The 26,949-nt window shown below is 47.8% G+C and overlaps 1 protein-coding gene across 3 annotated transcripts in view; it reads right to left on the reverse strand.

The window, feature by feature from the left end:
- Positions 1-26,949, reverse strand: part of LOC141743836 (alpha-2-macroglobulin-like protein 1) — a 30,072-nt gene that overhangs the window by 856 nt on the left and 2,267 nt on the right. The window contains exons 2-36 of one of the 3 annotated variants that reach the window (XM_074588843.1): positions 26,730-26,916; positions 26,240-26,402; positions 25,424-25,476; positions 25,091-25,111; positions 23,302-23,455; positions 22,804-22,888; positions 22,128-22,248; positions 21,191-21,308; positions 19,992-20,101; positions 19,474-19,644; positions 17,923-18,147; positions 17,728-17,791; positions 17,086-17,231; positions 16,781-16,930; positions 15,708-15,905; positions 14,928-15,015; positions 14,149-14,302; positions 12,100-12,328; positions 11,648-11,771; positions 11,350-11,471; positions 10,886-10,937; positions 10,422-10,505; positions 9,860-10,036; positions 9,453-9,534; positions 8,699-8,855; positions 7,704-7,778; positions 7,331-7,502; positions 6,666-6,880; positions 6,115-6,330; positions 5,585-5,700; positions 4,834-4,924; positions 4,478-4,546; positions 3,181-3,283; positions 2,428-2,469; positions 1,418-1,603 (exon numbers count right to left, since the gene is read on the reverse strand). In XM_074588843.1, the coding sequence (XP_074444944.1) occupies positions 2,429-2,469; positions 3,181-3,283; positions 4,478-4,546; positions 4,834-4,924; positions 5,585-5,700; positions 6,115-6,330; positions 6,666-6,880; positions 7,331-7,502; positions 7,704-7,778; positions 8,699-8,855; positions 9,453-9,534; positions 9,860-10,036; positions 10,422-10,505; positions 10,886-10,937; positions 11,350-11,471; positions 11,648-11,771; positions 12,100-12,328; positions 14,149-14,302; positions 14,928-15,015; positions 15,708-15,905; positions 16,781-16,930; positions 17,086-17,231; positions 17,728-17,791; positions 17,923-18,147; positions 19,474-19,644; positions 19,992-20,101; positions 21,191-21,308; positions 22,128-22,248; positions 22,804-22,888; positions 23,302-23,455; positions 25,091-25,111; positions 25,424-25,476; positions 26,240-26,402; positions 26,730-26,916 (4,333 nt within the window). In that variant the 3' untranslated portion in view covers positions 1,418-1,603; position 2,428. Of the gene's footprint in view, positions 1-241; positions 1,604-2,427; positions 2,470-3,180; positions 3,284-4,477; positions 4,547-4,833; positions 4,925-5,584; positions 5,701-6,114; positions 6,331-6,665; positions 6,881-7,330; positions 7,503-7,703; positions 7,779-8,698; positions 8,856-9,452; positions 9,535-9,859; positions 10,037-10,421; positions 10,506-10,885; positions 10,938-11,349; positions 11,472-11,647; positions 11,772-12,099; positions 12,329-14,148; positions 14,303-14,927; positions 15,016-15,707; positions 15,906-16,780; positions 16,931-17,085; positions 17,232-17,727; positions 17,792-17,922; positions 18,148-19,473; positions 19,645-19,991; positions 20,102-21,190; positions 21,309-22,127; positions 22,249-22,803; positions 22,889-23,301; positions 23,456-25,090; positions 25,563-26,239; positions 26,403-26,729; positions 26,917-26,949 lie in introns of those variants that run through there. The other 2 variants (XR_012587218.1, XR_012587217.1) reach the window with 2 other exon arrangements.

The following is a 26,949-nucleotide window of genomic DNA, read 5'->3' on the forward strand; positions in this document are numbered from 1 at the left end:
GGGAGGGAAGGGCTGGTCATCGTGTGGAGTGAGAATGCAGAGCTATAGCAGCCTGTGCTAACAAGGGGCCTCAGATCTGGACACGGCTCCATCCCCTCCACTCTCCCCCTCGGCCCCCTTTGTTCAGTGCAGGGTATGAAAAGGGGATTCAGGGAGCCAAAGGAGCAAGCTGAAGCTGTGAAGATGTAATATTTTGTCTTGTGGGGTGGCATACCCAGCTGCCAGAAGTGGGGTGGCTTACCAGTAGCAGCCAGAAGCCAAGACAGGTCTAGAGAAGTCCCTTTTGGAAGGGTAAGACAGAATCTTGACATGGTCCATGCTGCATCCTGACACCATCCCTAAGAGAGAGCACTGCCTTGGGACCTGCCTAGAGAGCAACCCCCACTACTATCCAAGACAAGGCACCTTTCCACAGCCTGCTGATAGCCATGGAGGGACTGGATCATGCCTTCCTTGTTTGTCTTACCTTCTGTCCTCATAATTGCACACATGGTTCCTCAGAAACGGGTGGAGAAGCTCCCAAATTTGTGATAAACGAAAGGAGAGGAACTACCACACCACAACTCCTGCCTTTGCCCAATATTTCAGGTTGGACACTGAATGGAAGGAAGTGCTCCATCTGGGACACAGCCCACATTAAAGTTGAGTCCATATGGTCCTGCGCCTGAGTGGGTGGACTGAGAAATCCCAACAGTCCAGCGGTTATGCCCGCACTGTGAGGGCCTGGGTTGGGGCAGAGTGTGTGTCTGTCACATATCTGGTACACACCTGGTAAGAAGAATTAAAGTAAGCATAACCCCTGACCTTGCCACCATTGTGCCAGTTGTTGATGAACTACAGGCTCAGCCCATGAAGATACCATTTCTGCCATTGCCAGTGTACAAACCTCATAGCTCCTCTATTGCTCTCTCCTCATGCTTCCCATGGTTTCTTCTAATATTTCCTGCAGTATGACTTGGGCAGCTTTGGAGTACAAGATGCAACTGAGCATGCTGTGACAGCTGTATCTCCTGTGCCCTTCCTGCAAGCTCCTGTGCCATCAGCTCTGCTTTGAAGCAGTCTACAGACAGTAATGCAGTGCATTGAGACTCTAGCCCCTCACCCCCCCTCAACAGTACCTCCTTGCCAGTTCCTCATAGTAAAGGTTGCAACCGTTGGACAAAAGAACTGTTGAACATATCCCATCCCTCCCTTGCTTTTGCTTGTGTAATGGTCACTTCTCCCAAGTACTATCTCTGCCTTGGTCCATGCTCTACCATCTCCTGTGAAAGTCTGCTACTAGAGGGGCAGAATTTTGCGTGTGTACATATACATGCCCACACAGAACAGAGGGGAAGAAGTTATTTTTCCCAGGTGCTCTTAAATGCAATATTCCTGGTTTGGGAGAAAAAAAGTAGATCTGAAAAATCACTCAATCTGACAGTTCCAGTCTCCTGACTTTTAATAAGATGCCAGGCACAGTCTGAACTTTTTAAGAAACTAACTGCTCAGCAGGGAATTTCAAGTATTTTCTCTTTGCTTCTCATCTTCATGTGGAGGCTGTTGGCAAGGGTGACAAAGGATTGATGGACAGAGACTGCAGAGGATGGGTCTGTCCCTGTTCCTGTGAAGACAACAAAGGACAAAAAAATCTGTATTCATGAAGTATTAAAACTAACCACCCAGGGCAACTCGGGGGCTTTTTTGCACCTTGTGACCTAACAGGGCTGCTAAGCCATTAAGGACAGGGCTCTCTCTGATTCTACCCATACAAAGCCTACAGCAGAACTAAGAGCGTGGGGCTTGTGGCAGGTATCCCTGGGCAGGACTGTGTGCCTCCCACAGGTGTTTTTCTCCATCTGGGCCGCAGGCAAGGAAGCATGCAGATGCAAACAAGGTTTAGAACAGGAGCAGGCACTGGTCAAGTTCAAGCTTTGCCTTTGCCCAGCCTGGAAAGAGGAGGGGCAGGTGCCCATTCCTTAGCATGGATCAGAAGCCAGGCTGAGACTGTGAAAGGCTTGGCACTGAAAGGAGTCAGGCCCTGCAGTAAAGGTGAATGTGGCGTGTTGTGTGCACAGGGCTGGAGGGCTGTGGAACTGCAGGGAAAGTGCCAAGAAAAAGAACTGTGTTGACTTGAGGAGAGTATATTTGATGCAAAAGGCCAGGACTGGTGGTAGGACTCAGGGCAGGCAGCCCTTGTTTTCTGTAACATATCTCCAACTCTGTCATGAGCTGGGCACCTCAAACCTTCCACTTCGATTCTGCCTTTACCTCAGTTTAACCACTGGGATGCAGGAACTCACCCTTACTTAGCATTGCCAATCGCTTCCTACCCTGAACCTGAAGCCTGGCAAGTTTCTTGACCAAGGGCCCTTGCCTGCACCTCCCTCCCTCTCCATAGTCTTCGGGACCATGCCTGTGATGACAAAAGAGGTATTGGGCCCTCACCTCACTCGCAAGGGGCACGGTAGCTCATCACTGTAGTTTCTTCTGGAAGTCAAGAAAAAAAGCGCTGGTGAGATACACTTGCCAAAAACTCAGTAAAGCAACCCAGCATAGCGCCTCTCTTTCTAGAAGAGGCGTTCCCTCGGCTTACAGGACATGACTCCCCTTTGCTGTGACACATGAAATCACTGGTATGTGTCAAAGACTCTGTGCGCAGCTATTCCAGATTCACCCAAGTCTTGGGGCCTGGGATCTTTTGAAGCCATAAGTCCCAAACAACTCCATTACAATTATGGATTTCTCACTTTCTGAAGCAATTAGCCGTCCCTGACACATTTCTAGCTTTTCCTCCCACTAGGGACCCTAGAGAACAGAGGACAAGTTGTTTTCAGTGTCATTCTTCTAAGGGGACCCTCACTCTTCTAAAGCCACCCCCTTACTATGGTCTCTCTGCCTTTGTTCCCTCCCACAAAATGAGTGTAGAAAAGCACAGCTCTGAGCTCCTTGCTCCCGCCTTCTTGGAAGAGTTAGGCCCTAAGTGGATCCACATGCCAACTTCAAGTTTGCAAGTTCTGGGGCCAGAGAAAGAAGAATCTACCATTTTGAAAACCAAGCGGTAAGTCCATCACTAGAGAACTTCTAAGGGGCAATTAGATAAAAACATCAGGGACGGTATTGCCTTAGACGTGACAATTTCAGAAAATTCCTTCCCATGGTACATTTGGGTGGTTTCTGCAGTACAGCATCTGAGCTCACCTGGCATGTAGTAATCATAGACCTTGATATTAGCTGGCTTACGATCCTTCACTTGCATGTCCTGCTGCACCAGCAAAGTGTAGGCGTGAGGCTGTCTAGTCAGCTAAGACCAAGAGATGCAAGGATTACAGTCAGAAGCAAAGTCCTGTAAGACAATCCCTTCCTGCCCTCTCTCAGGCTCCTGTGGAAACCTCAGCACTGTGACAGGTCTTTTCTGCTTTCCAGTCCATCTCAGAAATATCTTTTACTTCACATTCTGTGGCCATTTCCCATTTTCAGTCACCTAATTTAACTCGACTCATGAGTGACTTTGAACCCAGAGAGTCAATGCACATTAGCTATCTAAGTATAGCACTAGTGTTTCCAACCAATCCCACGTTCCCATCCAGCTCTGCTTTGAGCTCCTTTGCGCATCTTGCCTGAGTGGCTACTTTCTCATACACAGCTCTTATTCTCCAGTTTCACACAACCCTCATCATTAAGCAGAAAAATGCAAGGTGTGGATGAACAACTGCTGGGTGGTAGTGGTTACATGACCTGCTGTTGATTTGCTTCTACCTTGTCCTACCTAGCAGCCTGACCTGAAATCTTTCTCTGTGAGGCCTTCCTGCTCTATGCTGTAGGTGTAATGGAAGCAGCATGTCTGCAAGTCTTATGCATCTACACAACGATTATGAGGCTAGCTTAGCTCAGCTCATTGACAAATAGGGATGGAGAATCACAGAAATGTAGAAGTGCTCCTTGGAAATCCATAAGTTTTAAAATTCATGCCAGGTCTCGTTTCTGGTGTTGTTCAGGTATGCATGTAGCTAGAGAAAGGCTGGAGTGGTTGTTAATCTGTTGACTAATGAGGCTGTCGAGCGAGCACTGTTGCTTTCACAGCCATCTGGTCTAATTTTGACTAATTTTGGCAAACTTCATGAGCAATCTTGGGTGCTCCCGACTGCATTCAGGCTGCTTAAGGGCTTTCTAAGAGTTTAGGCTTGCTTGAATTTACTAGATAGATCCTACTACTACTCCCCAGTCCTAATCAGACACTGTATGTGGACTTTCAACACTCTCTGAACAGTGCCAACAGATGTAGGCTTAACATCAGAGTTAGCCTCATTTCACTCAAGTTAAGGCTCTACAACTGAACTACTACACATTTCCCCAGGTCAGCAAACGTGACTGGTACGCAGGAACAACAGCTCTGGATACTTAAAATACTAATGGAACCAAGATACAAGAGTAAGCTAAAAGCTATCTGCCAGTCCATTGTCCTTTTAACGATGACATTAGCCTAAAATCCACTCACTTCATTCAGGTAGAGAATGACTCGGTCAGCTTCGCTTTCAACTTTCTTCACTAAAGGCATTTTCTTTAGCTGAAAATAGGGGAAAAAAATGTCAGAAAGGCTCTAACAGAAAGCAGAAATATTCAGGGATATTTGTCCTTGTGAAAGCGTGGGCAAAATGTTCACGTGGGCAAAATGTTCACATGGGCAAAATGGCAAGGTGTGGCCTGGAAGAGACTTTGGGTATAAAGATTTCTTGGGAAGAAAAGAACTATGTTTCTCTGCCCACAGGAATGATCACAGTCCTGCATACAATCCTGCATGATGGACATCGATCACCGTTCCCACCCCAGCTGGACACAGACTCTCAGTCTCACCTCTTCCAGTGAATCTGCCACAGGGCTGTATCCAGATAGCAGCTCCACTTGGATCAGGACCATGTTGGTTGACACACGGTTCCCTGTGTAGCTGCAGCAGGAACCCAGAAGACAGCACTAATGTTACTTTCTCAGGCATGATCTACAGATACTCCAGCCCAGCTTTGGTACTCAAGTGGAGGAATCTGCCTTTCCTTCCAGTGTTTCTCCTGTAAGCATACCTGTTCCTGTACTGTAATAAGTCTTTGTGCTTCTCCTGATCTCTCTTTTAATTTTGCCGAGCCAATGAATTCCTCAGAAGGCTTCTGGAGTTACCTTCCCTAGGCATGGCAGGGAATATCACATCCTCTGCCCGCTCTCTTGGCGGTTCTGTCCCAAGTCAGGTAGGGGTACAGGAGAGGAGAGTGGTGTGGCGGTCAATCAAGAGCAGAGGTGGGAAGACTTAGGAATAAGTGTCAGCAGTCAGTCCCACAGGACCTTCACATTACTAGTGGTTTGAGAGCTAATCATAGAAGGGAGTGAGACCCATAGACCTTGGGAGAACTTGTGGTGACTGGCATGATAACGAGATAGCCTAAACTGTCCCTCTGGGGCCTTGTACCTTTCACCCAGCTGAGGAGAGCATAGTTAAATGAACATCTTAGCACTTGGACATCATGAGTGAAGGGCAATCCTGCCCGTCAAAAGACTGATGTGGTGCCAGAAGCCTCTTAGCACAAGGGGAGGCAAGGGGCAATTGAGTGTCTCCTACCGAGCATGAATGGTGACAGGGAACTGGGTGGCATTGGGTGCGGTGCACTCTGTCTGCACAGACACAGCAAAGGTGACTTCACTCTTCGGTGGAGGAATGTGGTACCGCAGAATGGCCTGTCAGGACAGAAAGAAGCTAGTTGGCAGAGAATAGCAGGGCTTTTTTTTTGCTGGTAAGTATCCTTGCCAAGCGTTTGGCTGCTGTTTGCTGTCTTGCACTGGTGTAAGAGAAAACTATGTGGTGTAAGTGGGGGTTCTGCTAGTGCACTGTGCCTGGTTGTGTTCACTGGACTTCTTGGAGGGGAGCTGCAGCTCTGACTGCGTGGAAATGACATGGACTTCATTTGGGGAACTGCTATTCCCTTCCTGTTTCATCCCAGCTCCTCTTACCAGCCTCGAAGCTCAGATTGTTGCAAATCACTGCAGCAGTTTGTTTTCAGTCTTGGCTAAGAAGCTAGGTGGTCTTAGGCTAGGTCCCCTGGCTTTCAAGGCTTTTCTCCACACAGATGTTTTCTCCCTGGCTGGGCTTACCTGCAGGAAGAGGCACCCATGGCCCTGCACGTGCACAGTATAATCTCGGGGAATGGCTGGCAGCTCCACTGTCTGCAGTAGGAGGCAATTGGTGTTGTCTACTCGGATGTTTTGGTTGAAACCCTCAGAGGAGAGAGAAGCCTGAAGATCAGGGCCATCCTTGCTGAAGGTCTTGGTTGCATACAGGGCTAGGGCTTCCAGAGCAACCACTGTGTCCTGAGGAAAGAGACACACATTGGGCAAAATAGAATCCCTGCTTCCTCTGCATGACCAGTCCTTAGCCTTTCCCTCCCTCATGCTGCACCTAGAGCACAATAAGTGTTGAGCTTTCCCCCTGGACTTTTAGCATGGGATTAGCTCAGAGGAATACAAATACTCACCCTTTCCCAAGTCCCAGGAGCTGTAAATCCAGAATTAAGTTTTTTTTCCCCTCTTTTTTTTTTTTTTTTTTTTTTGTTTTCTTTTATACCACGGGCTGTGCTAGAACCCATTGCCCTCACAAACCATAGCTGATGGCAGGTTCTCTGCTAATGATGGCTCGAGGGGATTACCTGGGTTGAAGCAAAGCCTCCATAAGGGTTTTGCTGTTTGGTGAGCCAAGACACAATCTGGGATGCCTTTCTGATTTCATCTGAAGACAAACTTGACTTTGAAAGGTGAGCCATGAGGATAATAGATGTCAATTCCACATCAACAGATGGAGCCCGATACCAATATAGGGAGTCTTCTTCCTGTTTGGACTGTTGACTCCAGAATATTTGGTCATCTAGAGGTGGAGTGGGAACACTTATGGAGTGTGTAGCTGTATCTAATGACCTTGGAGTCCTACTCATCTCCTCTGCCTAGGTACTTAGTGAACATGTACATTGGGACAAGATATGAGTGCGTATCTTCCTATTTCCCCCCCACACCCTGCTTTTTCCAGTAAAAACCTAGGCCTTCAGGCTGGGAAGGCACTTTACAACATCCATGAAGCTCCCCTGGTTTGGGTGACTGGGAGACCAGGACTATGAGATCATCCATAGAGCAAGTCTGTCTCACAGTATGGATATAGCCTGTGACAGCTTGGCAAACAGAGGCCATGCAAGCCTTCGTCTCCCCACAGACCTCTGCCAGTGCCCCCCACTGCTGCCCTGCATTTCTTTGGTCATTCTGCCCTGGGATCTCCACACAGTTCTGCCCATGACCCTCTCTCCTGCCCCGCGGTCTTTCGTACCTGATATTATGGCCGCCTTATCCAGTCTTTTGAGGATTTTCTGCCTGAGGGCCTTATCACCTGCTACTGCAAATGCATTTGCAGCTAGTGCCAGGCTGTAGAGGTTGTAAGTGCCAGTATCAGCGTTGACCAAGTCCCTTATACATTTCAGAGCTTTCCACACAACTGGGTCCTGGGATACAAATGAAAGCGCATCAGTTGCTGGCAGGGTGTATGGGGAAGGAGTGCAGCCTTGATGTGTGCAGAGAGGATGGAAATAGGTACAGAACACAAGGAGAGAAAACTGGTAGCGTAGCCCTGTGTGGACGAAGGCAGAGCACCAGTGCACTGCTGCGTGCTGCACACACTGCCCGTCCCTGCTGATGATACTCACAGACCGTGGCATCCCTGAGTGTATGAGAGCGGTGATGATCGCAGAGCTCATCCCCAGTCCTTCCTCCACTGCACCCTGCAGCCACCACAAAACAGAGAAGAGGAGGGCTGCCGTAAGAAGGGAGAGGGAGAAGTTTTCCAGTGCCTTCTGCTCCCTGAGAAAAATCCAAGCCAGCGCAGGCAACAGTGCTGGTCCTATTCCTCTGCTAAGGAAATGCCAGGGCTAGTATCTGCTCTTGCAGGTCCTGCTCGCTGGAGCACTTCCCAGCCATGGTGCCCCAAGCTCCTCCGGGTAGTTGATTCCCTCCCTCTGCTGAATACATTCTCCTTTCCCCGCCCCTGCAAAAGATTTTCAGTAGCAGATTTCACTGCCAGGGGAAAGGGACGTTCCCACAACCCCACTGCAAGGTGGCACCCCAGTTGAGGGCCAGGACAGTGGCAAGGGCATGGAGGAACAAAAGAAAAGGTAGCTTTTGCAAGAGGCAGTTTGATTATCTGAGGCCCTGTCTACCGAACTGCTGGTGTCTCTGCTTTGATGGTACCCTGCGTGTGTCTGTGCATGCAAAAGTGCTGTGTTTCTGAGTGTGTGTGGAACTTCCCTGGCAAGGTGAATTTCACATGAGCGGCTGCCATCAATCTCCATTCACTCCATTTCTGGCTCCCTGTACAGGAGGGAACTCAGACTGAAGGAAGAAATGGCAGCTCAATAATGTGAAAGAAAGCTAAAGGAGTTTACCAAAGGTATAACACAGAGCTTGAGATGGGGCTAGGGCAGGGCACTGATTCAGGAGGTATCATCAAATGTAAACCTCCATCATTCATAACCTGAAAAAGTGTTACCGTAACTAAGCACAACGCTGAGTGTCACCCAAGGGTGACCTTGGGCACATCAAAGCCACCCTCCTGAAGCAGGTTTCATTTGTTCTTGGCATCCAAATTGGGCCAGAAAATAAAGGAGCTCTGAGGTACCTAATGAACAGCCAGGATATGTCATACCATCAAACCGTTGTTGAAGAGCTTCCCCACACTCTTGAAGCAGCCAGATGGAGTCTGACTTTTAATCAGGGCGCTGGCAGCATCCTTTATATTCTGCTCATCTATGTGGATGAAGTCCTGGGCTTGGCTGAAGGTCTTGAGGACAAGGGCAGTAAGCCTAGAGCCAAGGAAGGGAGAAGAAAAATCGGTCTGAAACAGTTACTGATGCCCACCCCCCAGTAGGAGACAGGAGCCTCTGTGTCTTCCACTATCTCATCCCTGGAGAAATATCAAAAAGCCAGAGCCTCTGTGCAGATGTAGAATTGGAAGCAACACACATGACACAGATGCTCTTGAAGCTTGAGCTCAGATCCATTTGCAGCAAGAGATAAAAAATTCGCTGACAGTTCAGTGTTTCCCCTGGACCCCGGACAATTGCACCAGGGTAGACTTATGTGATTTAAAGCCAGGAGGGTTGGTATTTAGTGAGATCACACAGTCCCTTTCCCAATCCTGTTTTGGCACAAAGCACTCTGGAAAACCTGGGAAGAAGAAAGCTTTGCAGCCAAGTTTTCAGAATCAGACTCAGTTAGGGTGCCCAAGCACAACAATCAAACAGGGGTACCTCAAGTCACTTCATTGGCATGGTTCTCTTCCTGTTCAAAACTCCACACCTCTAGACTCCTTCAATTTCCCCAGACCAAAATCCAAGCTAGCTTGACCCTGACGAGGTCAAGCTGTTGTTCCTCAAGTGTGTCTGGATATCTCTGCTTACCATGTGTTCCCTGGCTCACTTCCTTCCCCAAAGGCACTGTAGGAGCCGTCTGTGTGCTTGTACAGGAGTTGCCGCTGGTATCCTGTGGGAAGAGGTTGGGTTAGTGAAGATGTTATGTTACTATCATGTTCTTAAGGTGACAAACTGCCCTGCCAATCCTGCTGATCATTACAGAGAACATCGCCTCCGAGGAATTCAGCAAAGGGCTTTCAGAGGGGTGCCGTGCACCCATTGCTCAGCTGAGACACAGCAGCCTGATTTACACTGCTGTAATTCCCATGATGTCAGGCAAGTGATGCTGCACAGATCCTGTTCAGCACCAAGCCTCTGCTGAGATCCTCACTGCGCAACTTATTGTAGCGGACATCACCAGCTTAATAACCCAACATGGACCAAAATCCACTCACCGCTTTCCAGATAGCCAATTGCCTTCTGTTTGATTTCTGGAGTCAGTTGTCCTGTTTCTTCAAGGTACCGTGTGATAAAGACATTGGGGGCAAAATGAACCATGTTCTGCTCACCACAGCCACTGGACATCTGGAGGAGCTCATCTACGTTGTCCAGTGCTGTCCCCAAAATGTCACCTGTAGGACAGAACCACAACTTTGGGAGCGCTACATATTCTTGCACGTAAAACATTTCTCTTCTCACTGATTCCCCAGATAACCCGCTTAAGACCGGTCTCAGTTCATCTCTGCTCACACTAGGATGACTTTAATGTCTATAGAGCCCTTTAGGAATGGTGATAGGGTAGTTGCCTATTTTTCCCGTGTCTGGGTGAAATTCTATGTCCATCTGTCCCAGTGGCACTTGTATAAGAGAAATGGGGTGTTTCTCTGGAAGACATACGGGCCCTCACTGGACACATTCCCTCTTGTTACTCTGTTTGCTAAAGCAGACATGGTGGCACTAGAAGAAAAGGCTCCTGCAGGGAAAAATCTTACTTTCCAAGAACCCCCTAAATCTCACCTAAGAAAGAGATGTGGGCTCTCTCTGACCCAAGGATCCTGTTCTCTGGCATAGCAAAAGTGATTGTCTCTGAAGCTGGAGTTCCTGCAAATGGCAAAAACATCATAACACCACCACCCAGGAAGCAGATGGCAGACCCACAGGCATCCCTAGGAGATGGTGTAAGCAAGGCTGGGATCACCTCATCGGCTGGTGAAATCAGCATTCAAAAGAGAGGATGACACGGAGATCAGGCCGCCCACTGATAAGTGACTGTGATGTGGTTAGGCAGTAGCTTGGTGCTGTCAGGAGCTTGAAGTACCGGCTAGAAATGAATGGCTTTGCCTTCCCATAAAAGCTCCAAAATCCCTGCCTTTCCCGCCCCCACTCACCCCCAGATAGTCCTAGAGTTGTTCACGGACCACACTGCACATGTATGGCCCGAGCAGTAAGGCAGTCCCTGTCTTGGGGATACCTGCACCTACCTTTAGGGCACAGGAGTGAGGTGTGGGTCTTTTCCTCCAGAAGCCCTTCTGCCTGGTGGGGAAAAGGCTGGTCAGCTCGGAAGGGAGAGCAGTAAAATGTGATAGCAGCTGCACAGCACCCCACCTTCCTGCAAGCACCTCTTCCATCCTCATGGGCTGTGCAAAGGGCCTCACACAGGCAGCAGGGATATGCTGTCAACAGTGAAGTTTCACTGGGAATTAGGTTTCTAAGCTGCTACGTGTCTTCTGCCCCCATTGACCTGCTAGCAAGCACTTCTGACATCTCTGTCCCACCGAGTGGCTCACGCCCCCACCCAGCCTATCCTTAGAACCACTCCTTGATCAGCGTGCCAGAGAAACATGCCTACCTGCCTCACCAACTCTACCTTCCCAGAGCCACCCACTGGGCCATGTTGAGCCTGACCCAGTTCCGACCTCACCAGGACCCTGAAGCGTGCTCTGACCTTCACCAGCAGGTGTTTAACCACTGTGTCCTTCCCTCCAGACTCTGGCACAACAGCTGTACTCTCAGTGCAAACATCTTCTTGATCCATCGCCTCAGCAGTGACAGTGAAATTCACCTTCCCTAAAGAACAAAACATCAAGAGGCCAGTTGGCACATCCATGCTTAAGTTTTTGTTTGCTCAGCCTAAGGCTGCCCACTCATGCTTCGCATTGGAGGCCACTCTCCCAGCCCAGCTCTGGTTTCCTCAAGCATCTCTTCCAGTGCCTCCCACTTCTGCCCCTCCCTTGTTCCCTTACCTAATTTTGTAGCCTTCACATCCCAGAAAAATGTTTTTGCTGAATCAGGACACAGACAAATAGTGAACTTGACATTCGCATGCACAAATTCAAAATCCCTGGAGTCCATTAGGCTGAGCTGGAGCTAGAGGTGAAACAAAAGGAAGCCAGGGTTACAGAGCTGCTGTTGTATTTTTCCTTTCAGCTCCTTGATCTAAATGACAGTCAAGCCCAGGGTGAGTATGATGACCTTGTTGCAGTATCTGTGGGCCACCAACAGTTGCAGTCCTGTAGGGCTGAGCTTATGGGGAAGGATAAGCTGCACAGAGATGGCTCTGCATGAAGCTTTGTGAAGAGCTGCCTTGGAGTCTTTTGCCCAATGTCTGAGGAGACCCCTGTCTGAGTGTCTATTAGTGAAGAACTGTTACCACACATTCCCCTGCCCAAAAGCCATCCTGGAGGGAGCCACTCACCACCATGCACTGCTTCAGGTAGCTGAAGACTTTGACTTTCAGGGGAAATGACTCTCCCCGGAAGACCGAGTAGGGCAAGGTGGGTTCCACGAAGAAAGGCTTGAAGCTCCGCAGACTGGTGGTCTCTGAGATTCCCAGCCCATGGCTCTCTGAGGTGCAGAAGGTCATGGCTCTCCAGTCTGTGATACTGTCGGGTACTGTGACAGCTAGCTCAGCAACCCCTGAATCACTGAGGAGAAAAGAGAGTGGAAGGGGTTGTCCCCATCCCTGTAAAGATTTCTCTTGGGAAGACAAATGCAGAAGGCCTATTAACTGGAATGTGTGTAAAGGTTTGGGGATTCCTAGGAAGCAGGAGAGAGGTACAGGAAGGATAGGTGGTCAAGGAAGTCCTGAGAGGAAAATGCAAATAAAAATTTGCTTCTGGACAGTGTTGCACCTTAAATTCTTGTTTTGTGTGGGCACACAGGGTTCTCAAGGGTCCATGTTATATACCAAGCCTGTGTCAGGGAGTACCTTCCACCACATTACCACCCAAACACCCAACCACAGCTCTGCAGTCACCACTATAAATGTCACTTACAGATCTGCATACACAAAACAGAAGACAGTCCCTGCCCTGAAATGGGCATAATCCAGCATGGGGTGGAGAGGCAGAGATCTTATTTTATAGATGGAGAACATCGGCACATGGGAGAATTAAGAAAGCTAGGATGTGTGAATAAGGGGAGAACAGTGGGTGCTGCATAACTTGACTTTAGCAAAGCCTTTGACACAGTAGTCTCCCATTGTATCCTTGTAGCCACATTGTTGTGGACTGGACAAGTGGATGAAAAAATGAGCAGAAAATTTGCTGGACCATTGGAGACAAGGGATCGTTATTGGTGACACAAAGTCCAACCAGTGTCTGTTTACCTGTGGCATTCCTCAGGGATTGACGCTCAGGTCAATAGCACTTAATGGCTTTATTAAACCATTAAGACCTGTATAATAGAAGAGAGGACATCCTCAGCAAGATTAGAAGACTAATCTTGCTATATATTAGCAGATTATACCTTCTTGGGGAGGGGTTCCTGATATGCTGGAGGCAAAGGCTGCTATTAAGAGGAACCTTGAAAATCTGGAAAAATGGTCTTGAAAATGGGTAAACACAAAATTCTATATCTGGGACAGGAAATGGCTAGTAAGCAAATTTGCAGAAAAAGAGGTGGGGGTCCTGGTGGATAACAAGTTGAGCGTGAGACATCTCATGTGCCCTTACAGTAATGAAGGCCATCTGCTTCTGGACCGTATTAAGAAGACTGCAGCCACTGGGTTCAGAAAAGTTATTTTTCCCCTCTATTCCTCCCTTGTAGAACCACATCTGGAGTACTGTGTTCCATTTTTGCCTTCCAGTATAAGAAAGGTATTGACATACCTGAATGCATCCAGTGCAGGACTACCAAGATGGTCAGAGGGCTGGGACATTTGGTGTAAAAGGAGAGGCTGAAAGAACTGGGGTTTTCAAACTTAAGAGAGAAAGGCTAGGGGGAGATCTACATTCTACAGCTACCTAATAGAAAGGTGTAGAGACAGTGGAACCAGTCTCTTCAGGTGTATATTGATAGGATGAAAGGTAACAGACACAAATTGGAACATGGGAAATTCTGATTTGAGATAAGAAAAAAAATAACATGAGGATAGTCAAACACTGGAACATGTGTCCAGAGAGTTTGTGGAATATCTATCCTTGGAGGTACACAGAACTTGACTACAACAGCCTGATCTAACTGGACCGGCCTTGTGCAAGATGTTGAGCTTACAGACCTCTGGAGGCCTCTTCCATCCTAGAGGATTCTGTGATTTTAGGTTCCCCAGGGTCATTTGGAAAATCTCAAGCGGAGCCAGGAACTGAACCAAACCTCCAATTTCCTTATTCAATTCTTCACACCTCTGTTTTCTTTGTGGGCACAGAAGGCACCAATGCCCTGGCTCTGCTCCTGCCCATTCCCCCTCTGCTGTGGCTGGTAGGAGGTCTGGATTCATGTGGGGTCATGGCCCATAATTACTCACCTGATGGGAACCAGAGTCCAGATGAATGTCTCTGGAAACCAGGTTCGTACTGGCCCTGCCTCGCTGCCCAGCTCTACGTGCTCTGACTCAGCGCGTTCAACAGCAGCATCTGTTTCTGGGTTCAAGTTGTCCAAGTCTGCCAGCTCATCATAAGCTATTGAAAACACATGCATCCATTCAAAGGGAGAGCAACTGTGAGATCAGGGTAGAGTTCAGCTAGGAAAAGCTCAGTTCTCCATCCTTCCCACTCCCACTCTGATCCCCTTTGTCCTCTCCTAGATGCCCTCAACCTACTTCACCATTGTCTTCCACGGGACAACCAGGAGACTTTGTGGATTCCAACATGTGTGTGCTCCCCCATGAGGGAGCTACCTGCTCACACTTTTGCTCTCAGCTCCTGCAGAACGGCCTAGATGGTGCCCAGTGCCAATCTTGGCTCGTTCTCTAGTTTCCAGCAAGACCTTTCCTAGTCTTACAAACAGATGTTCCTTCCTGATACAGCTGCCTCATTTCCCTCCTAGACCGTATTATCTTCCTGCCTGCCAGCAGAAGCTTCCAAGTAGGTTCTTCCTATGTAGCCACCCCTCCACCCCTCCAGTGCACAGACACACGCATGTCAGGAACCTTCCCCTCTTCCTGTGGTGCACATCTCCTCTGCAACCTCCCACTCATCTCTGGAAGCCATCCCCAGTTCCTCAGCAAACTGCATGTTCAGCTGCCCTTGTGCAGCCTATATGTTACCCGTGATTTCCAAAGAAACAGGATAAATCGAGATGTACACATGTAGTCGTAGTAGAAATTGGTCTGGGTGCGGCACTCAATTGGAGACTTGATTTTAAGGCTGGTTAAAAATGTTAGACCTGAATTCTGGAGGAAAGATGGGGAGGAAAAGAAGGCAGATTTCAGTGGGAGCGGTGTTGTATCTGAGGGTCTGTCTCTGCTCCCACCTCCCAGCATATCAGCCACCCTGTGTTGTTGCATCTCAGTCTGACCTGTGAATTTATACGGGGAGAGAATGCAGAGCCATCCTGCTCACAAAGCCAGTCCTGGCCTCTCATGCCAAAGGAGGCTCCCTCCAGGCAGAATTGTGGGGGTGACCACTCACATGTGCGTGCCCACACACAAAGTTATTGTTTTGGCGCCACAGTTTGCTGCCCACCCTAGCAGAAGCTTGTTCTCATCTTTCACCTGCTATTTCTTTCTACTATTCTTTCCCTCCTTTCCTCAGTCCCTCTTTTCTTTTCATGTGCTTTGCTTTTCCAACCTCCAATTCTCTCTGACTCAGGCTGACACCCCTCTCTCCTTCCAAACCCTAGAAAGTCTGAGGGTCTTGAGCTTCGGATAAAAAGGGAGCCTGGTTCTAGGCATCTTCCTGATCGTTGTGAATTGTCAAGCTGCAAGCATGGAATGTCAGAGAACTCTTAGTTCAGAAGCTTGGCAAATTCAGAACCTGAATTTCCCGGTGTTTACAGGAAAGACAATCTGAAGCTACCCAGCGCTGTCCTGGGTGGGTTACAAAAGGACTCTGATATTTCAGTTTTTCTGGAAATTAGATTTACCTTCAGAAGCTCATAAACATCTGGTTGGGATACTGCATAAGAGTATCTGTCGTACATGAATGGTGACGTTGTTCCTGGTGGAAGGGTGGTTTGAGGGGAACTGATGATTCCTGGGCTTTTGTGGATAGTACAGTAGTCACTGTAGGAGTCTGTGAGGGTGCTGGGGTGCTCCTGAGAATAGCTGAACATATTGTACACCTGTAGACAGAGAATGAAAACAGCACAGGTCAGTGTGAGAGGTGGGAAGTTTTTCATTTCTATCTAAAGATTTTCTGTGACTGCAGAGACAGAGCTCAGATCCTGCCTGCCACAAAAGCCCAGCCCCAAAGATTTTTGAGCTTCATGGAGAGCCTACACAAGTTTTAGATGCACAGCACCAGAGATGAATACAAACACCTCTGGGGTACAGCTGCATAGCTGTGGCCACTTCTAGCTCCTAGATTGTACCGGTGAGCTCAGTGCATACAGCGAGGACACCTTCCCCATAAGAGTCATTAGATAGCTTCTCGTCTGACTGAAGGCACATCCTGGATCCACCGAGACAGTTTCAAGAGGCAACTCAAGGGTCCTTAGACGCAACGTATCCCATGTCTAGAGGAGAAATGGGACCCTTCAACTGCCAAGACATCACTTGCAGTCCAGTCTATGAATGGAAGGGCTGTCTGGTTCATGTGGGCTAGAACAAAGACATGGAGTCTATCCATTGGTATTGGGTATTTGGGTATTTTTTTTAACATAACCCTTTTTTTCAGAGTTCTGTCATGAATTGGTTCAGGAGATGGAAGTGTCTTGCCAGCTGGTTGACAGTGTGGCAAAGCTCTCTGTGTTTAACAAGGATGCGACTTTGGGCAGTACCTGGGGATGACAATGGGTTATTCTATTAGATCCCTCTGTAGAAACTGGATATTTTCACTGGTGTTTGATGTTGGCCTTCATTTTTTCATATTAAGCCATGTCCTGTCTCTACTCAAGTACGTATTACATCCACTGTTCCTTATTAAACGGTGATTGCAACGAGATACTCAAAACGCATCTCTTCAATATTAGCAAGGCTCAACACTAAAGTAACTCACACTATCCCTAGATAGCTCAGCCTCTGGCCTCAGGAGAAGGACACTCCGGTCTACAGCACGGATGCTACATAGGGAGCCTGGTGCAGCCTGCAAATGGAGACGGACAGCCGATCCTGGGAGAGCCACTGTGTCTGAGAAGCCAAGCTTCACCTGAAACAGAAGAAGAAAGAGGGACTGAAGACATTGATAGAGGAAGGAAAGGGGAGACTGTGGCTACTGGATTCTGCTGGGCGTCTATTGCCAATTTGCAGTTAACTAGCTACCCTCCAGCCTACCTGCCCACTTATGGTTTGTGCACTACTTACATGGTTCCTGAAGCACTTGGAGACTTTCAGACTGAAGATGTCAGCTGCCACTTGTCCCTCAGGGAAGGCAGTGTAAACAAAGAGGGTAGCCATGGGTGAAATGAGGTCAATGGCCAGAGTGACATTGAAAGCTCCACTATACTGACCTGAAGGAAGAAGGAGAAATAGAAAAAGTGAAGGAAGAAGCAAGGAAGTCCATCTCCAAGGATTACAGCAGCAACATGCTCATCTTCTGTAATACTTCTGTACAGTTACTTGTAAAAAAAACTATTCTGCCTTGCTTCTGGAGAGGCCACAGCTAGACCAGGATGTAGGTTGGTGCCATTTTGTAGCAGTGACCTCACATCATGAGGTCTTGGCATGATCTCGGCAACAACATGCACTTGGAAGGGAAATGACTTTCTACCTGAGTCCAGAAAAGATTCTGTGAGTTTTCTTGGAGGTCTCTGATAATTCCTGCTTGAGAGATAAACTCTGACGATTTCATCATTTGATCAGAAAAAAAATTAGGGAAGTTAAAGATTTTTTGTGCCAGCTCTGTTGTTTCCTGTTGGTCTCAGATCTTTCTCTCCTTCCCCATTTAGGCTGGAAGGGCTTTCCTGTTGGGTCTTTAATCTGTTCCTGGTATTTAGATGCTCTTACCTGATGGTGGATCAAGAAGTACTGTTGTTTGGCCATGATGCACAAGGGATCCTCTCACCAAAACCTGAGGGGGTAATGAACAGAGCAAAGGGTTGATAGTGCCTCTGCTCCATGTGTCTGGACCAGCCAAGGTCTCTCTGCTGACACAGACCTGTCACAAAGCTGACCTCATTGCCAGTGCTGCCCTGCACTCACCAGGTGGTAGAAGTCTGCTGTAGCAGCCCTGTCCCCCAGCTCTGTGGCTAGGATGCGATAGTGCACAGTGACCTGCTGCACGTCCCCACAGGGCAGCATTGCCTGCACTGGCTGGATCCTCACAGAGCTGCGGCTGGAAGAGTAGAAGGCCCTCAGTGTGAGGGACGCAGTGCCATAAGACACCCTCACATTTCGACTGCTTAAGTCCTCCGGCTGGGTCTTCGCCTGTGGCACAGGAAAGGTGTCTCAGTGTCTGAAGATTTCTTACAGATCTCCCTATACCAAAACCAAGACTGACTGGACAGTGGGCTCTGAAGTCTCCCAGGGTAAGGTGTCTATTTCCACCTAAGCCAAGCTCAGTCAGCCCCTTTCTGTGGAGATCCGCACGCTCTGGGATAGCTAGCAGCTAAATAGCAGCCAGGGATCTGTATACTACTAGGGCTTGGGCTAGAGCCTGAACTTCTGCAATGTTGTTGCTATCCTTGGAGCAAGGCAGACCATTAGATTGTGTAGAGTGGCTCATCAACCCCTGGGTTGAACCACTGAACCCTTTGCTTCTGTCTGGTATGTGCAGGGAAAATATCAGCATGGATCTGCCCTGATAATGTATTTCACTGTTCAATGTTATTCCACTTGCACACTGTATTTCTTTTAGCACTTCCCCTGATTCATAGGGTAGAGGCGGCAGGGGACAACTGAAGATCAATAGCCTTGCTCATCTTTGACCTTTGACCTGTCTGCACTGAGACTATGATACTAACATCTTGTGGACTTCCAGCAAGGTCCAGATCCATCATCTAAGATACTGTATGTGCTCTCATAAAGAGACAGGACTTGACTCAAAGTCCCTTGACCTTGGAGTTTACATAGGACAGGTATTAGAAACCTACCCCTACAACCGGACAAGAGCCTTCGTTATTCATGGGAAAGCAGATCGAAACTTTTCTCTGTCCATTTGCTGTTGGTGGCATCCCTATTCAGCTCCTTACATCCTGGTTACCTGCTCTGCTCCAGATTGGATTGCAGCAATTGTTTCCTTACTAGCCTTCCTTCTTTCTCTTCCAAGTTTTCTGCCTCTTATATCCCAGGTTTCTCCTAATTTTTGTGCTATGAGGAAACATAATGTAAATGGGTCACTGATGTTTTCTTCTCCACATGTATTTTCAGATGCTTCTTCCCTATCTCCTTTCCTATCTTCCTGTTCCATGCCATGTGGGAGTTCTTCCTTTGCTCTCTGTCCCTGCCCGGCCCCACATAGCCCTTTCCACCTCAAAGAGAGGTGTTATGTAGGTAGACCTCAGTCACAACTTCATGGGGCTTCTGTCCACTGCCCCATATCTCATCATATCTCCTGGCTGCTCAGAAACTGTGTATGACACCAGGGGTCGGAATGCTGACACTGCTATGGGCTATTCCTCTTGCCCTAGATCTGTCATTTCACTTCTCCATGCCTCAGTCTCCCTGGCTATATCAAGACAATGACATAGACGATTGGTCTGAGAGAGGCATTGCTTAGTGCTAGCCAAACCCAACATAATTATTGGGCTTAACCTGTAGGAGAACTTTAGTGCTGTTGTCCCATGCTGACGTCTCTAAGATGAAAGAGGCCATCCCATTGTCATCTGTGAAGTAGGACTTGGTCTGCTTCCTGCTACCATAGGACACTGTAAGAATCACCTCCTTGTTCTTAAGGTGTGTCCCATTGGCACTTTTGAGTTCCAGCTGTAATGAAGCAGAGAACAGTCAGAGAATTGGAGGCCTCAGGATTGAAAATCTACCTCCCAGTAGAAGTCCTAATTCCCTTCTCTGCAAAGGGACTCTAAGGGTGAACTCTTCCAACCCCTCCCCATTTATGCAGCAGCCATCTCATCTGGCAAAGCCATGCACCTATCCTGTGGTCACACCTTTGGATTACCTCTTGGTAGAGATGTCAAAGGACAGACTGGGACAGAGGACTGTGCTAGCAGCTTTGAGCAGTTCAAAGCAAGGTGATCCCTCAGTACTTCTGTGCCCTCCATCCCCTTAGGTCCAGCTGCTGGACTTTCCATGTTTCTGCCCTGTTCACTTACATTTCCATAGTAGGGAGCTCCTTGCTGATAGTAGTAGCTTGTCTCCCAGAATTGGAGAGTTGTGATATCAAAAGTGACCTTGCAGTTTTCAGTGGTGTTGACCTCCACCCCTAGGAAAGACAGGAGGTGCATGCAGGTGAGTATCATGCCTCCGAGCAAAGGCAGCAAGATTGGATGGCCTGATGGAATGGGATGGACATTCACTCATAGGGGTTTGTAGTTTCCCTGTTTAACTACAGGAGTCATTTAACACACACGCTTGGCACTAGTGCCTCCTACATTCTGACCTGCTAGAATGACAGCAGTCTACTGGGACGTCTCTGCCAGGCAGTTCTAAAATGCTCTTTCTGACTTTGTTTAAGATGGTCCTACTCATAATTGTCTAGTTGCATTCTCCTCCCATTCTCACATCAGAGCTGCTAGAAGGCAACATCTTTCCTTGCCTTCACCACATTAGTTTACAGTCTGCTGCCTTGTGATGTGGTGCCCATTTGAAATTATTGCAGTAGTTTGCTAAGTGAATGCGTGTCACTGTTTTCAGCAAGGGTGTGCAAAATATTTTCTTGTAAGGAAGGGGTTATAAAATTTTGTAAGAGAGGAAACTTTACAGGATGGAATATTTAACAGTAGCTCTGGACAAGTAGCCTCATCCTCCCTGTGGAGATAAATAGGACAAAGAGCTATTAAAAGTACACAGTCAGGGCCTTGGTTATCACTGGTTGGTCTGAGTATCTCCTTGTTCCAACGGCCTTTCCTAAAGTATGGTTTAAGAGCAAAAGAACCTGGCCTGGCCCACTTCTGTGTGCATTTCTACTGTCACTAGAAGACAAGAAAAAGCAGCTCTCACCCATCTCTGCCAAACCAAGGTGACTGTCAGAGCTAGACTGGCCACAGTAGCTTGAGGAGGAGCAACCATACTGTTAAAGCCCATCCTGCAACTGGGAGAACTCACACGTCCTATGTGAGTCAGACCTGGGTGGTATGGTACACAAGAACACCCATGCTGCCTTGGTGCTCCCGTGGAAGACACAACACTTTGAACAGTTGACCCCATGGCAGCCAGTGCAGAAAGATGCAGTGGTCTGATGGGAAGACACAAGGATCCATAAGGAGTCTTCAGATGAAAACCCAAAGACAAGTATGTTGCATGAATGTAAAGTAAAAAATTTTCCACAAAGTCTAGAATCAGTTTTTGCTACCTGTTCCACTTTCTTTCATAAAAGCCACAGCTTCCAGGTTGAAATCATAATTGTCACCACGCTTCTGCTGGTAGCTCTTAAGATTCACCTCAGTGGCAAAGCAGCCATCCTCGTTTGTCTGGGGACGTGAAATTGTATCTGTTAACCAATCATGAATGCACTAATCCCTTCTGCAGTGCAGATCAAACCCAAGGCCCCGAAGTCTAAAAGTACATGACTAAGGCACTTGAGTTAAAGGAGCAACTCCCATACTGGCATGAAACACACTTTTTTTCTGTGCAGCAGTCACTAATCGGAGATGCTGTTTCACACATGTGTCATCTTTACGTACTTGCTCATGTGCCAGTAGCAAACATGAGTTGTCATTTCTCCCTGACAACATGATTTCTTCTGCTAGGGCAGAATTTAGCTTTACGATACGTGCTGGGTTACTTAAAAAGATGTAAACAAATATAGATACATCCATTCAACCCTAGAGATGAATGAGTAAAGTCTGTGTTGAGCTGAATTGCTTGCTTAGATGCAAGAGGTAATTTCTGTATCTCCAAAACAGCTGTTTCCAGGAAAGAGCACACAGGTATTTACACCAGATTAAAAGGTGGTGCTAAAAAGCATCCAGTGGAATTGAATTGATGTCAACAGTGTTTGTATTTTTTTTTTTTGCCCTGTTGCAATACCTGTTTTGTGGGCAAATCTGCAACAGTTTGCCTACAGGTGCTTCTTCCTTTGAGTGTATCTAAGTGCAGTCAGAGAAATCATTGGGAGGGGTTAAGATTGATACAGTGGGGAGTTAAGGATATATCAGTCATTCATCCCTGAGAAAAGAGCATGCCGCTTCAATAGCTGTTGTCTGTCCCACTCCTTCCTTTAGTATTCTTCCCTCTCTTTGCCCCTGTTCCTCTCTTTTGCAGGAGGAGTGGAGGTTCCATGTGCTCACCTTACCAGTGTAATCCTTACAAATACTGTGCTTGGCTTTAGAAGACTTCCGATTATAGCGGATATGTTTACGGCATACCACAGCCTTCACACTACCTTGGACTGGTTTCCCGTATGTGTACCTGGCAAACATAGGAGAGAGGACTTACACTCACATACAGAAACACTGGCTCAAGGATGAATAATATCAGCATTAGCCTGTGGTTTGCAATTATACAACCCAGCAGCCTGCAGAATCTTCAAGGTTCACAAGCTCAGCAGAGGCCAAGAAGTTAAAATGACTTAATCAGATTGAGAGAGAAGGCAGTGATGGGTGAGTTCTCTCCAAGTCAACACTAGTTCTACCAGGCAGTGTTAGGGGACACTGTGCTGGCCATAAGTTCAGTCATTATTTTTTCCACACTGGCACTAATTAATGCAGCATAGGTACTGTATTGTAGAGCACATGCCCCTCTGAGGACGTCCACTGCCACACTTGCAAACTGACAGAGAAAGAAGCAAGGAGAGAATATGGAGAAAGGTGAGAGTCCAGGAGGATTCCTTAGCAAAGGATGCCAGGGTAACAGACATTGGAACAGAGGTAGGGTTGGCAGAGACCATTTTTAGCTCAATTATTGATAGCTATGCAGTTTCCAAACTAGTAAGAATGCACGTTCTGTCATGGTAAGTCAGCTCACATGCCACAAACGTGGAGATGGAAGTTCTCCTCCAAGATGGTGACCACCTGAGGCATCTGGATGGAGACACTGAACTTGGGCAGCACTGTGTGACAGCAAGAGAGATATAATTTAGTGAGAACAGAGTTCATTTGTTCCAATCCTTCCCAAATGGTTGTTCACAGAAAAGAAATCTCTCCTTTCATTCCCTGACTGGTAGCAATGCACCAGCAACTCAGCCAGGGGAGTGTGGTGGGAATAGACAGCCTTAGTCTCCTCCTCAGAGCCCAGCTGTGGAACAGTGCCTCTGTCCATCCTCAGGACACGGGGAAGGAGAAAGCCAATGGGCCTGAGTGAAAGCCAGTGGTTACACCTAATGGCAGGCAGTTGGACATCTCAGGTGCTAGCACAACTAGCACAGCTGTTCACAGCTCCATGGCCCGTTCAAATCTGTGTGAGAGAGGGGGGGTGGAGGCAATACACCTTTCTCTGCTGTAGTCAGCTCCCTGAGACTCTTACCGTACTCCTCTACCCTGAAGGTATGCATGCGGTCAGGCATTTTGATGGTGTACTCTCCAACCGGTGCTTCTGCAGCCAGAGTGAAGGACAGATCCACAATGCCTCCCACAGGTGTAACATTCAGCCACTGCGCAATTCGATTCCCTTTGGGGTCCTGAATAGGCAGTAGTAGAGAGCAGTTATTTCCCAGTGCAAAAAGAGACTCCTTTGAAGGATGTACAAGCTATCACAGCATGGTTTGAGCACGTATCATCTTGTCCTAAGAGCCCGGGTCTATCACACCTACAGTGCTCAGGTGAGTCCGAGCTTGAAGAGGATAAGGCCTTTCTGCCTGTCTCATTGTCAAAGTCAATATATCATATTATTGGTCTCTGTTGGCACTGCCATTTCACTGACTGCTGCTGCAAAACTATGGTTTACTGCCTCCCTGTCTCACTAAGAGATAGGGGTGGCCCCTCTTTGAGATCCCTGTGGTGATCCAAGCTGGCATAGCCCCCAGGTCACTGTGGAGAGGGTCAACCCTCTTAGGCAGCACATGCTGCCTAAGGCAGGAGCTACTTGGGTGTTAGGAAGAAGTTCTTCACCATGAGGGTGGTGAGACACTGAAACAGGTTGCCCAGAGAGGTGGTGGATGCCCCATCCCTGGAAGTTTTTAAGGCCAGGCTGGATGGGGCTCTGAGCAACCTGATCTAGTGGGAGGTGTCCCTGCCCATGGCAGGGGGGTTGGAACTAGATGATCTTTAAGGTCCTTTCCAACCGTAACAATTCTATGATTCTATGATTCTATGATTATGGGGGAGCCTGATGTCTTGAATCCTCAGGGAAGTCTGGGGAAAAGAGTCCAGGACTTCATGCAGGGGACCATGAGGCCCAGTATAGAAAGCACATGTAAAGACCTAGGATGCAAGGGCATTTGGAGGCTGTGTTGACTGTCACAGTCAGTCCATGATGGATAGTGTTCTCCCACTCTTCTTGGGATGGCAAGATGCAGAACTCTAGCTACGGTCACACTGAACAGCTAGGAAGGACTTAACGATGAGTTGATGGGTGCTTTATAAACATAAGGAACAAGTGGGAACTGTTTGAAAGGGTGAAGCTGGATCAGAGTACTATGTTTGTATAAACTGGCATAAAGTACTGCATAGGTGTGTCAGAAACCATGCGTTTATGTATTGATTGCTTGGTGGGTAAGACATGCAAATGTACATTAGCTACTACCAATTGCTAGTTGGAACTGTGACCTCTCTGTATGGGTTATTACAAACTCCCCATCGCTTTCAGGTATCTTTCCTCAGCTCAGGTGATTGCAGTCCATATTTTACCTATAATATTGAAACTAAACTAACAGATTTTAAGAACAATATCCTGAAAGCTGCTTTGGGAAGTTTCTCTAGCTGTGTAGCCACAACACTAACTGGTCAAACTTTTATTTTCTGTATGTTAAATATAAAAGTCTCTTTAAAGAAACTTGCGGATTTTGACAAATCTTCAATTCACAGGCTAGAGGGACTAAAAGTCCTGTGATCCTTCTAGGAAAGTTTGCTGGACTGGTTTTCAGTGGCACCCGTCATCTACTGCAGGGACCACCCCTGTGTGATCGGTATCATGACACTGCACCGACAGACTTGTGTGGGTACTAAAGGGAAGAAGGGCAAGAAGTCGAGGACTGTTCCTATTCATTCTGAGGTAACTACTTTTCTGCATTCATATTTCCCCACCACCATCTCCAAACCTGTATCTTCCCCAAGGTGAGAAGGGATGAACACTTTCAATAAAGTAAGTGCTTTACCTTCAGTTCCACCAGGCGGTGCTGTGGGGAGGAAATAACCGTTACTGGTGGGATGTTTTCAGGTAAGTTACCATCCCCCTCCCCGACATTTTTTAGCCCCCAACCATCCATGAGTCTTCCCTAAGCAATTCCCAGTGACTGCCCGTGACCCAACATCACAAGCAGCTCCTGCGTGGCAGGTGGTGCCCACTGCTGTTTGTAAGCACCAAAAGCAACACGGAGACTAGCTGTCCACAGATGGATCACCTAGCTGGGCCAGGCACTGATCCAGAAGTCATGGAGGCAGCTCATAGCATTTTCAGACTTATTAAGGCTTCTTCCCTCTTGACTTACCGTTTCGTTGCTGGCAATAAATTTCTGATCCAAGGTAACAATTCGCAACTTGACTACAGAGCAAAAGAAAAACAGGACTGGCTGAAATGAAATCAAGTCTGTTAATAATAATAAGAATGGACGGCTAAGAAAGACGTGCCCATGTTCTTCACTGAGAGGATGTGAGCAGCAGCTAGAGCCATCCACTCCTGGGCCTGTGCTCAAAGCCCTGCTAAGAGCTGGCAGCCTGCTAGAAAAGAAGTGGTAGGAGAGGCGGTGTGGGGTTTCTGGGAAAGCTGACTGTGCTGGTGAGAAACAGCATTTTTCTGGACATTGGACCTGTGGTGGGGCACTCAGTCTTGCCGGCAGTGAAAGTCATGCCAGTGGAAAGGGTGGAGAAACACGGGGCAAAGAGCTGTACCCTGTGGTGATCTGAGCTGTGCCAGGGCAGTGGTGGGGCTTGCAGGACTGTGATCCTCGTCTGAGGAAATCTGTGGGAGAGAGAGGGATTTAGGGCACTGACAGACTATTGTGGCTTTGACTGGAGCAATCACGAATATAACACAGTGGTGTTGTTTGAACCTTTTCTCACACATCAGCCAAAACACACAAGCCCTGTTCACACTGGCATGCTGTCTGGCTAGTACTGGAGAAAACATGCACCATGCTGATGCAGGAGAGAAGTATTCCCAAATGCCTCAAAGAGTAGAAGGGAGATGAAGCCTGTGACCCATCTCCCTTGCAGAGCAGGCCCCACTCCAAGTGCTAGAGGATACCCCATATTTCATGGCCTGAGGACCGCTCTTTCTCTCACGAGACATGGCATTCTGCCCATACCAATCTGTCCAGGTTTGTACACAGATTTGTCTGTCTGGATAAAAGTCTTCTTGTCTGCGTGCTTGATTAAGACTTTCTGTTTCTTCTGAAACTCTGAGTTGGCTTCCAGGACTGTGATAACAATAAAAGCCACTTCATCGGAATTTCCAACAGGAGGAGGGACCTGCAGGCACAGTTGTAACCATCATTCAGGATGGATCCCACTCGTGGATCCCCAGGCATTTGAAATAATGATTATAATACTGTTTTTATATTGCTCCAGAAGAGTAAAATATCAGTGGGGCTGGACTAGATGATCTCCAGAGGTCCCTTCCAACCCTACGATTCTGTGATTCTGTGTGATACTGGCAGACCTATATAAGCTGAAGCAGAAGATTCAGTGCCTAAGATGACCCCACAGGAAGACACAATTTTTTGCCTTCCTGCCCAGCAAGAGCAGAACTCATGCACTATCCACCCTACTGACAACCCTTGAAAATACCTTCCTCACCTGGAAGGTTGTGCAATGAAAGAAGGTGAGCTGAGAGATGGACTGAGTGATCACAGTCTCATTCCCAGCTTTGCTCTGCAAGGTTACTGTCACATGGATTGGGACTGCTTGCTTTCTGCTGAGCTGGAGGCACACTGTCTCTGAGAAGGGGTAGTAGAGCTGTGTTGGTATTGCCACGGCATAATTTCTATTAAAAAAGAAAAAAAGAAAAGTCAGGTGA

Source organism: Larus michahellis, chromosome 1 (assembly GCF_964199755.1).
Source record: "Larus michahellis chromosome 1, bLarMic1.1, whole genome shotgun sequence".
NCBI classification, from domain to species: Eukaryota; Metazoa; Chordata; class Aves; order Charadriiformes; family Laridae; genus Larus; species Larus michahellis.